Source organism: Protopterus annectens, chromosome 15.part0, assembly GCF_019279795.1.
Source record: "Protopterus annectens isolate FY-2018-M chromosome 15.part0, PAN1.0, whole genome shotgun sequence".
Lineage (NCBI taxonomy): Eukaryota > Metazoa > Chordata > Ceratodontiformes > Protopteridae > Protopterus > Protopterus annectens.
The window spans coordinates 540,958,594-540,971,280 of NC_056749.1; the positions used below are offsets into that span (position 1 = coordinate 540,958,594).

At 37.4% G+C, this 12,687-nt stretch overlaps 1 protein-coding gene across 1 annotated transcript in view; it reads left to right on the top strand.

Moving 5' to 3' along the window:
* The first annotated feature begins 8,136 nt into the window (after positions 1-8,136).
* LOC122789855 (regulator of nonsense transcripts 3B-like) overlaps positions 8,137-12,687 on the top strand; it is a 97,430-nt gene continuing 92,879 nt past the window's right edge. Inside the window, exon 1 of the mRNA XM_044057289.1 lies at positions 8,137-8,398. Within this exon, the coding sequence (XP_043913224.1) occupies positions 8,279-8,398 (120 nt within the window). The 5' untranslated portion in view covers positions 8,137-8,278. The remainder of the gene's footprint in view (positions 8,399-12,687) is intronic.

A 12,687-nucleotide genomic window follows, 5' to 3' on the forward strand; every position in this document is an offset into this window, starting at 1 on the left:
CTTGCTTGACACTAAATAATGCCAACCATTTTGCAAACACTGCTTGACTGACTTCATCAATCAGTTTATTTAGCTGAGTCTCATTTACCAAAGCCTGTATGGCATAATGCGGTGTCTGTACTAGAATGTCTTTAGAAAAAGATGTTAGGTATTCAGTTTGTTTTAAACCCCAGTAAATGGCCAAAAGTTGCTGAATACACGGGTGATATCCCCTCTCAACATGTGTAATCTTCCTACTGAAAAATGTAATGGGGCATAACGTTTTTTCCATTCTAGAATCAGAGCCCTGAGGCCACTCCTGTAAAAGCACAACAGAGAGTGTGTTGGGTCCAGCTGCTGCCTGCAACACAAAAGGACGTGTTACACTTGGAGCTACTAATTTTGTAGCCTTGGCCAATGCTGCCTTTAAATCACAAAAAAAACGTATTTTCCTTTGGTCCCCACTCCAGAAAGGGTAATTCTTTCTGGCTAGAAAGCATGTCATACAGAGGAACTGCCATGCTGGCATAATCCTCTATAAATTCATGATTATAATTCATGATACTCAGAAATTTGTGCAAATCCGGATTGGTAACCGGTTTATCCATTTTCAAATTTTCTTGCACCCTCTCCGAACAAGAATTACACCTGGAAGGATGTAAAATAGTACCTAGAAATTTTACTTCAGATGACATGAATTGTACCTTTTCACTTTTAACCTTAAACCCTGCCTCCTGCAGTGTTTGAAGGACCTGTGTCACTTTAGTTAAATGCTGTTCTTTTGTTTCAGACTGTATTAGCATGTCATCAATGTAATGCAAAACAGAATCATCAAATTCTAAACCAGTCATTTGAAACTGATTTAAAAGTGTTGGTGTGAGAGATTGCCCCCTAGTGTATGCTAACAATACTGATGTCATTTTTAGGTATTTAGTTTGCATTGGATACTGCTCCTGCTGAATATAAGCCACAAAACACTGAGGAATAAAATTCCAGAAACAACGTTCAAGTGTATCATTCCATACAGTGCTTACAGTTTTAAGAACCCAAGCTTCAAATGTAATCATGTTATTAAAAATACCCTTCTGTTCATCCCACTTAGGGAGAGTTTCTAACATCCTAGACTGATGATAAACTTATTATTTATTATTTATTTTATTTTTATTTTACATTTGTTGACCGGGCTAGTGTAACTGGATACATGTCCATTTTCAGTAGAGGCCTGAGGAGATAAGCTGCTAGGTAGGACAATGAAATACTTCAGCAAAACCTGCTGAGGCTATGATAGGACTGGTAACAGCAGTTTCTAGTGCTTTAAATTGATATTTTTAACAGGGCTTGTAATCTTAAAAGATCTTGATTAGCCAAGTATGTTGCTCTAGCAGCCTCAGATTCCTGTGTCTCCAACTGAGCTCGTAATGTGTTTATTTCCTCCCTAGCAACAGTTACATCATGCTGAGGACCAGCCAGCTTCTTGTCATATTTTTCTTGCAAATGAACAATTTTACTCATTAACCCTTTTATTATACCAATAGCTTTACTGCCCTGTTCAATAACAGTTTGTGTAAAGGTCTTAATTTCAGTCTGTGAAACTTTCAAAAACGGAGAAAATTATTTTGTAAATTCAGTGGTGACCGCATGTAGTTTACCAGATACATTCCATTTATCACAGTAAGTCTGAAAATGACCCATGAGGTCAAGATCCTGCTGGTTGCTTACTTTAGCAATCCAATTTTTAAACTTCTGCAAATCAGACTGTAAAGTACAAACTTTGACATCTGCATCACCTTCTAACAAATCTTTTGCAACAGGATATATAGAAACAGGAACAATTGTCTGTGCTTCAAGCATTACTTTATCCTGGTTGTGTTCCAGGTTTTGTACAATACATTTATGACAAGGCATGCAAAAAGCAACATTTAAATAACTGCAAATAGCACATTTTTGTACATCCTGTGGCACTTTTGCCTTACGTAGTTAAGACTTATAGGTGCTAACATGACAATTGCACCATGTATTTAAATAATTCCACACATTTATATATGGTTTAGACACATCAAAAGTAAAAGACTGAGTGCACTTCTTGGCATTTTCATAAATTGCATTTATTGTTAAAAGAAAAACAGAAGAAAATATTTACCACAAATGTTCAGGACAAGGTGGCCAGTCTTGACAGGAAGATCAGTTGTGGGAAAATTCTCTGCTGTCTTTCATTAGATGCTGGTGATATGAAAATTTAGGCAGTAGTATTTTCACACCTCATGAATCACCAACTGTCTGAAGAAAAATTACCGTACTGCCCTGTACTGCACTGCAGTGTTTGTCCTCCAGTCAATGGACAAAGTTTAGGAAGAGAAGAATAGATTCTAAAAAGGTCTGCGCTGGAATGTCGCACTGAGAGGGGCACCTCTTCAGGTCACCCCCCCCCCCCAGTTGTTTGGACTGGACAGGTCTCGCCACTGTTAAAGTGGTACTATACTATTCAGGTAGTCTGCACCTTTACTCAGTGAAGACAATGAGAGAGTTCTGCTGTTACGACATTAATTTACTGCACACGAGGTTTACATCTAGCTTAACAATGAAAGGTATATACATCAAAACGTACTTCAGCTTAGAATAATCAAACTCTGATAGAAAAGAAAAAGTCCCAATCTTTATAGTGTCTTTTCTGCCTGCATCAACAGTTTTGAGAATTTGCCAGAATAATAAGTCTTTTCTTTCAAGCTGGTCTGCTGACAGTTTGTTTTCCATATCTTAAACATTCTGTTCCTGAAGAATAACTCCTTTCGTCCTTGGCCTATCTTGCTATCATTTTGACGAGACACAGCTGCATACAAGAGTTTGTCTTGACCTGCTTGTAGATAATAAATTTCACAAGCTGCATAGTTTATAAGAGATACACTATTTTACTTCTGATTCTTATTAACAAAGAATGCCAAGCTATATGTTTTTGCAAAGTTAGTTAGCTGAGTGCACTCTACACACTGAAATGCAGAACATTTATTTTACATGTTCAGAAAAAATCCACTGAAATCCATTTTAACCTGTTCTTTTATTTTCACACTGTCAGTCAGCAACGAACCTTGTAGCTCTCCAGAGTCACAGTATTTGGCTGTATGTCTAAATTTAGTCAAATGTACATAAATAGATGCTCATGAACCATGTTTTTTAATAAAAACAAATAGGACTATAAACAAGTTATTTTGGGGCTTGCAACATTCTTTAAACATTTCTTTAATAATAATAATAAAAACAATCTGTTGTTCTGTAATAAGATTAGGCATTTTATATGCAGTAAAGCTATGTGAAGGAAAGATGTAACTTGTAATGTCTTACTTTTTTCAGCCTTATTATAAGCTATGCTATAAATTTGCATTTCTGCAACCATTGTGCCAGTTTTTTTTGCCAAATTGTCTTGTAGTACCAATGCTGCTTGTGGATGAGGTGGTAGTATGGATACTGTGATGATAGTTCCAGCTGTTGGAGATGGTGGCTAATGTTAAAAGCTATCAGAAGACCAAAATGATGGCTGAACAGGAAAATAAATGGCTGTTTTATCTGCATGATTTCCAGTACTTGCGCTGTTCACTGAGTTGTGGCTTATTCAAAGCATTGGGATTCACATATTTTGGTACTGTTTTTATTCAAAAAGTTGCTTGTTTGTTGGATTTGCAGTTTTTGAAAACAATTTTTCTCAGTTTTGTTTTTGTTTAGTTTTGTTTTGTCTCAGGGTTTGCTCTTTTGTGTAAAAGATGTTCTTAGTAGATTAGTGATAATTCTGTCATTTCTTTTCATTCCTTTTGTCAGAAATTGTCACTGTGTAGAGTTTTATCATATAAAGGATGCTCTTTGCAGAAGTCTGAACTGTGCACTTTGAAAAATGTCAATAAAAAGTCATTTTTTCATAAGCATTGTGGTATATTAATACACCAAAATCCATGATTTCATAGTAATGTTGTTTGAAACAACTAAAAAGATCACAACTGTACAAATTATTACTATCACTTATCCCAGAGTCCCCTAGTTTATATCACACAGCAAAATTACTTAGCTGTTATACTGGATCAGCACATATTATTTATCTCAAATACAAAGCTGCAAGTAAACAATGTATTAGACCAACTAAAAAGTCTCCCACAAAATAACCAACATATTTACAATGAATACTAGAAGTGCAATAGCAATTAATGTGCATCTCCCATGACTTTGATATGCCTTTCTCATTATCTCTTTACTTTTACGTCAAAATACTTCACTTATTCAAGTAGCAGAAAACAAAATACTAAGGTCTATATACTTAAGCAACAACAGAATGCACCACTGTGTAACCCTTAAAAGAGTACAAGTGCTCCCAATTACAACCAGGGCCTCCTTTCATTGTCTACTCTGTCACATTTAAGCTGGCTCACAACCATTACTATCCACCTGTCCAAAACAAACATAGTATTAGGGACCAATCCTATAGTCTACAATTTATCTGTCTAGTGAGACCGCCATTTAAACTACCTGCTTGAGAAAAAGCCTTTGTTAAACTCATCTTAGTATGCTGATAGGGCTTACCCAATAGGTGAAGGAATGTTATTTAACTAAAAAACCTTTGGAAACAACACAAAGCTCACCTTTACAAAGACAGCAAATGCAATTGCCCTACAGATAATGGGTAATCTGTTTCAAATTTGGTGAACACTCAAGGTCTTAGCTGGATTTGTATTACCACATGATCATGGCATCAACTTAATCAATGGTCAGTTTAGCTTCTTATAAACAAATATGCCACTCCCCCGACCCCCTGGGTTCTGATTCCTTCTACTAAGTGATCTTCTTTCACCTTCATTATTTGCTTTCATATCATCAGCAATTTACATTGCATCATACTTTCCTTAATAGACCACAGTCATTTTCATGCAAAGAGTTGATGTTCTTTTAAAATGTATTGTTATTTCAATGTTCTATACAATTTTCAGTACGCTACAGTAGTCTGTGTAAAGATTTACTGCTTTACCACTTATTGTTCTTACTATCATAGCTTGACTTAATGCTCATTGTCCTAGTTTCTAATTGTGTCATTGTCTATATATTCTGTAATATTTTATCTTTACTTTGACCTCAGACATGACTGAAAAGGGTTTTTGGGCCAGTTCATTTACTTGTTTAACAAAGTAAATAGATGGATATTAACTTTCTCTAGTGATAAAAAAAAATCTTAAAAAAAGTATATTCTTTCTTTCAAAGCCAGAGGTTCCCATAAATAGAGGGACACACAAAATCCATTATTTCCAATCTTGGCCTGGGATTAACGTCCACAGCACATAGGTGCTTGTGGTTAAGTTCTGTTGTCTCTGGAGTCTTTTGGAATTAGATGTCCATAGCAATGCTTCTTACTGCTTCACACTACCCAGGACTATTAATCCACATACCCCCCCCCCAAGAAAGGTCAACTGAATTGTGAAGGCTAGCCCCATCTGGCTTACATATTAATTAATTATATAATTGTTTTGCTAGACATCTATTGCCCAATACATAATGGTAGCCATGTATTTAAATTAACAGTTCTTTTACAACATGTATTCACAATATTTACTTAATTTTTAATACCAACTTCTATGTACAATTTTTGTTCACACCGTTTTAATCATTTTGAGTCAGCTTTCTGGCTAGAACCATCACATTATGTTATAGTGACCTCAGTTTCAGCCCCAGTAGGTGGACTGTGATCCCCCTGAACAGGCAACCTGCATTATGCTGGCCAATGATGAATCCTGAAGACAGTCAAGGAAGTGAAAGTTCATATATTAAGCATCAGATGAATTATGCAATTAAAACCCATTTTGCCTATAAGTGGTTGTGTTGGCCTCTATGGGAATCAAAACCTATGTCTGAAGTAAAAGCCCCAGCTTTCATATGACGGCAAGATCAGTTGATCAGTAGATTTCCGGATGGCTTTATGAACAGACATGTTTGCGAACACTGGCTCATTGCTCATTCAGTAAAGTGGACTCTACAGTGTTGAATCTATCCTGGCCTTTATTTTTATTTATATAACTTAAAAGTCTCAACCCTTCTGTGCCATATCCCAATGCATACACCATAGCATCCCATTATATTAACCATGTGTGTGTGTGTGTTTGTGGATCTGCCTAACTAAACTGCATTTGATGAACTGCAGTGATTTGTCCCACCTCCAGACTCACAGTCCTAACAGCAAAGCAAAAAGCATTGGACTAAGACAGAATATATGTGTGTGAATGAGAAGGAGATGGAGGAATGGTGAGGATGCAGGGAGAAGATTTGGCGAAGATGGATGAGTTTAAATACTTGGGATTAACACTTCAGAGTACTGGTGAATGTAGAAAAGAAGTGAAGAAGAGAGTACATGCAGGGTGGAGTGGGTGGATAAGAGTGTCAGGAGTGATTTGTGACAGACAGATACCAGTAAGAGTGAAAGGGAAAGTCTACAAGAAGTTAGAGAGACCAGCTATATTATATGGGTTGGAGATGGTGGCTTTGACAAAAAGGCAGGAGTCAGAGCTGGAGGTGGCAGAGTTAAAGATGTTAAGATTTGCATTGGGTGTGACTAGGATGGACAGGATTAGGAATCAGTATATTAGAGGGTCAGCTCAAGTTGGCCAGTTTAGAGACAAAGCTAGAGAGGTGAGATTGCATTGGTTTGGACATGTGCTGAGGAGGGATGCTGGGTATATTGGAAAAAGGATGCTAAGGATGGAGCTGCCAGGTAAGAGGACAAGAGGAAGGCCTAAGATAAGGTTTATGGATGTGGTGAGAGAGGATATGCAGGTGGTTGGTGTGACAGAGCAAGATGCAGAGGACAGGAAGAAATTAAAACAGATGATCCTCTGTGGCGAGCCCTAACTGGAACAGCCAAAAGAAGAAGAGTTAATATGGCCTAATGGTTAAGGTGTTTGCCTTACAAACACAAGGTGCAGGGTTTGAGTCCCACAAGGTATGATTGGCTAGGCTTAAAATGGCTCAAAAGGGCAGTTAGCCTAATACTAATCTATGAAGGGTTGGGAGGGTGGCCTAATGGTTAAAGTGTTTGCCTTACAAACACAAGGTGCAGGGTTTGAGTCTCAGAAGGGATAATTAGCTAGACTTAAAATGGCTTGCAAGGGCAGTTAACCTAGTACTAATCCATGAACCTAAGAACTTACTCACAACTGAAATTGTGATACAATATTCTTCTGATTAGACGTATGTGTTGAATGGTTAGAACCGAACCCAAAAAGTCATTGCTCCTCCCCATAGCAGCCAGTACTCCATCAAGTGACAAATGCAAAGTGACCAAAGGACTTACATATAACGTAACATTGCAAAAATGCCCCTAAACTGACTGCTGATAATGACTTTGATTGTGATTATGTTACTGACCCAGAGCCCCTTAAGACTAACTGATTTGTAGAAATGCTTACCTCTTGCATTTTATGACTAAATACGTGTTATAATGCTTCATTGTAAATGTTTATTCTGCCACTTTTATCTCTCGTGGTAAAAGTCAACACGACTGTAGTGATTATAGTCTTTGTGGATGCGCATATTATATTTATTTAAATTTTAAAATGGTCTAGAAATGTTTAAGAAGGGCGATGAAACGCACTGCGCCAAGTTACATTAGTATAGCCGTTTCTCCCGTCGTCCAGCAACATGAAAATGCTGCATCTCAAATAGTTAAACCAGTTGTGCAGACTATGAATATTGAATAAACGTCACTTCTGTAATTGGTGGCGTCTCTTAGTTAATGTCCACCAATTGGTCTGAAGCTTGTTTCTATGGTAGTAGATATTGCCAGGATGCGTTCTGAAAGCTGGAGTACGCTTTTGAATTTAGTCAAACCTTATAACTGACGTTTTATTACTAAAGTGTGCTTGCAGCCAAAGTTCGTTTACGGTTTAGTGCCCTAGCCCCTATTTATTATTTACTATACTCAGTATTGTTAACTCATATATTTGAGAGAATATTTAAATGCATGCTCACTGTTTTGCTACCTTGCAGTTTTAAATATTGAACCACTACAAATACAGTAGATTGAAAAGGTTGCCATTCCATCTCTCAGACCACGCACGTGACATAGACCAAATTCTTTACAGACAGGTTATCATTCTGGAGCAGTTTTTTTTTTAAGGTACTATGGCTTTAAGAAGCGGAGTCTCGCGTGACTCTGTATTTTACTCGAGCCAATTAGGAGGCAGCTGTCAAAGGCTGTAGCATTTTGAGGATAGGAGTGTTTGTTGTGTGAATTCAAGTGGCTGCAGTGCGTATAGTGATAAAGGGAGTGAGGTGTGCTATGAGCTCAATGAAGGAAGACAAGGAAAACACTAAACCACGAGAACGGAAAGTGGATATAAAATCAGAAGACAGGGATCGGCAGGATAAAGTAAAAGAAAAGAAAGAGGTGTTAACGAAGGTGAGAAGTATTAGCAGTTTGAGAAATGAAGGCCTCTGGGACTGTGCAACAGTTGTTTAGGAAGGGTTCTTTGGTGTCCCTTTGCTGAGTTTCTAAGTAGTTTTGCTTTCTGTTAGAGTGCGTGCTATGTTTGTATACTGTTCTGAATACGTGATTAACGAATTGTACCATACACACGTTTTTCCCATTTTGATTCCATTGGAAGGGTAGCTAAATGTAAAGCTGTTTCTAGATATCTCTGTGTCTTGCAATAACATTGATTAGTTGGCTACCACGTAGTTTTGGTTATTTGTTCACGTATTAAGTTCGGGTGGCTCTTTTGTATCGATTGCACACCTAGTGCTCAACCTTCTTTCCCCAAAATGAGTAACATTTCAACGTGTAACAAATGGGCAAAATGTACAACTTAATCTAGGAAGCTCATTGAATGGTTAAAATGTGCTGCTTTACTTATAAAATGCTTTTTTGATGAATTAGTATAATTTATTTCTCTCTGACGAGGATAACTGTTACAAAAGTCCGAATACTGAATGGGTGACTGATGCTTTCAATGTTTAACTTCGAGGCACACGAATATTTTAAGACCCCAAATGAGGAACGTCCATCGTAATGACGTACCCTTGAGAGGTATGATTTAATTTGCGCAAGAAAAAATATTAAAGGGATGCTGAGAGCTCCCCTGTTTAAGTATTAATACTGGTATCATGGGTTAAAATGTATGGCTGCCACCTTTAAAAATGCCCAAAGTGGGACATTTTTTCTAGAAATTTGAGGTTTTGTAGGACAGAACATACCTAGGGCCTGTGCAAACTTATTTGCCCAAGTAAAAGCTCATTCTTGTAGCATTTCAATTGCTTATGTTATTTCATATAACCTTTTTAAATGTTTCAGATACAGAATAACTTGTATGCAACTACTGAAGAAAACTTAGGAAATATTTTTATCGTAAAATCTCAGGACAGTTTCCATTTGCTCCACCCCCCGCAGGACACAACTGCTCAAAGAGGGACAGGAGGTAACCCTATTAAAATGTTGAACCATTTGGGCTACAGAGATCACCACTTTTATTTTCAGTATATAAATGTACTGACAACTGTTCCCTATGTTAATCTAATTCTGTGATTGTAATAATTTAATGTGGCCAGAAATTGCATTACATTGTTTGTGCCTTTTAGAGCACATCGTAGATATGAACTTAACTGAAGGCAAAAAGACATATATTTAAATAGTGCCAGCTGAAAGGTATGCTCGGGGGGGGGGGGGTATTTAATAATTTGAATACATTGTCTTGAGGTTTGAATTTTGCCTGAGGTGCAGCTCCTATGAAATGTAGGGACGTCTAGGGTGTGCAAGAATCTGTTACAAGGGATTTACTGTTGTGTGCTGCATTCTGGAGCTGAACGATGCCAGTGTGATTTATTTTCATTTATATAAATGTTTGATCTGTGCCATAAGTGATAATTCAGTAAAGATTTTTCTTGCTTTAAAAAAAGGATTCAAACTCCGAAAAGCAAATGTCATTATGTAACTTCAGTCTTCTATGATTTGCCAGAAGATGACACATTTTATGAGGAAAAGATCAAAATACAAGGCAAAAATCTTGACATTATGCAAAGTTTTGGACATTTTGAAAGTTTTGTCTGTAGCACCTGATGTTGTTGAAATAGTGTGTGTGTTTTTTTTTTTTTTTTTATTACAATTCCGGTTGTCTTGTGGCTGTGAATATACTGGTAATATTTTCCATCAGGACTCCCCACATGCATGGATGTTTCTAGTCCCAGTTTCTGTTTAGGTGCTGTGTGGTGATCTTGTGCTTTAGGTGGTGAGAGATTAAAACAAGTAGACAGTGCAGCATACATCAAGGGGGGGGGGGGCTTCTGCCCCACCCCACACAGTAGAACTGCAAGTAACTTAATTATGTACAGCAGGGTATGGCAGGCCCCTAGCTTGATGCCATTTATGACTGCCCGTCACTACCAAATACACAGCTACCAATCAATTATGCCTGCTCACTAGGAGACAGTGAGTCCCAGTGTAAAGCTTTGCTGATGTACTTTTCCCCTGGAGTTCCTGTTATCTGTAAAGTGACCTTTGCAATCAGAATAATGAAACAGCCAGTCCTTTCTTTATTTTATTTCTACTGTAGTGGTGGGTTAAAGACTGTTTGTTTTAGCTAGGCAAGAAGCTGCAGTCTTTCCCTGTAGTTTTCTTCGTGATAAGCAAGATGTAAATAGTATTTGTGTCCAAATGCAACAAATCAAAGAAGAGAGTAGTCTATAGTGTTCCTGAGTTGCCGTAAACAGATGACTGCCTAAAAATAATTTCTCCTGTTACATTTCATTATTTCATTCTGTGCAACCTATGTAATTGACATTAACTGCTTAATTCATTTTTTTTAAGAAAATGTGGCTATATTGCATGTATAGTTGTTTTTAATCCCATAATTATCACAATACTTTCCATAATATTGCATGTACTGTTTTGTATCTTTTGCTAAAATGTCTTTCATAGTTTTGCAATCCATAGCTACCTCAAAGCTTGTGGTAATTGCTGCCTGGTATGGATGTGTAGTAGAGTACGAGTACTGCATAACCTTACCTTAGCATCTGTAATTTAAGAATAACTTATTGTGGCAGTAATAGCATGCCTGTTTTTTCATTTACCTCCTAACAATTGATAGCCATTGCTGGAATACATGAGAGCAGTGTGGTATCATTAACATGCAGTCTGTAAACTCCTCTTCCCAAGTTGTCTGCATTACTTCTAGTATGACGTGCTGGAAACAAAGTTGGTTGTTGGAATCCCTTTTGCTACCTCTCATACTTTTTTTTTCCACTTAGTTTTACAATAGTGTTTTTTGTTTTGTCTTATTTCTAGGTCTGTTTTACCTGTATTTTTGTATAAAAATGTTCAGTGCACACACAGGCATGAGTACAGTAATATTTCCTTGTCATGATAGTACAGTGCAAGTGTAAAGGTATATTTTGGATATAGGGGAAACAATGGTTTATTTGTAACTTTGACAGATGCAGGCATGTTGTATGGAGGGTTGCAAACTGTATGCTTTCGTTTGTATTTTTTTTGTAGTTTTATTTTGCTTTCCATTTGGGGGTGTGGCTGGTCCCAGAGGAGTTACTTCTCTTACAACCCTCTCGTGTAGTAAGAAAAAGTGATCTAGTCCAAATCCATCTTAGACATCTTGTATTCTTAGAAGTAATTTGCATGTGTAATTATAACACTAAAAACACTTGAAATTATTCAGTAGTTTACATCATTGTGTTAGAAGCACCAGAACAACTTAAATCTGCATTATTAGTCAGAATTAGTGCATACATCTACAGCAAGACATTTTACGGCAGCAGTTTAATATCTTGCAGCTGTACAGTATCCCACCGCCTGTAGAAGTAATGTTTCTACTGGGAGTTACCATTAATATCTAAATAGTCAATTCATCAGATACTCAATTTTTGTAAAGTTAGTTGAGATTTATAGGTGGCATCATGTTTATGTTGTGAAACCTTGCTGAAAAGGAAACTATAAAGCCTCGTATTGTATTGTGACATAGAAACATGGCATCAAATTTGCTCTTGAGGACCATACCATATGGAATATATGAGCTTTTAAACCCTTTCCCATGTGATGCATCAGTGGCAAATATTGACTTGTTCTTTAGCTCTTGCATCTCCCGTTTTTAAATATGTTGCTTGTAGGATGCTTTTTCAAGAACTAGATGCATCATTCCACGTTTCAGTCTGGTTATAGGTGGTGGAAGCCCATACCCTTGACAACAGTGCATATTCCCTTTCTGCTTTTTGAGCTAGGTTGCATTTTGTGAGGTAGATTACTGAATCAGATGTGTATGAACTTTTATATTTTACTGTACTCTATTTGGTACCAGAATTTTGACTTGAGAGGCCATCCCTCTGGTAGCAGTTGTCTGGGGCACTGGAACTGATCCAAGGGCTGTAGCCCTAGTCCCTTGCATACCTTGGTGGTACAGTGGTTGGCAGTTGGTGGAAGTAATGCTCTCCATGACTTTGTGGCCATCAGTGGTGGGATTCAAACTCCTTCACTGTCACTTGCCAGCCACATTTGATGGCAGTTGTTGAGGATGATGTAAGTGAACTTATTTAGCCTACATGCGACACACACACACACACACACACACACAGTTGCTGTAAGGCAAAATATATATAGATATGATTTTTTACTCAGTAGTTTGTGTTTCTCTAGCCAGCTTAGGATAGGGCAAAACTGAGCTTTTTTGATGACTGGTAAAATTTCATTGG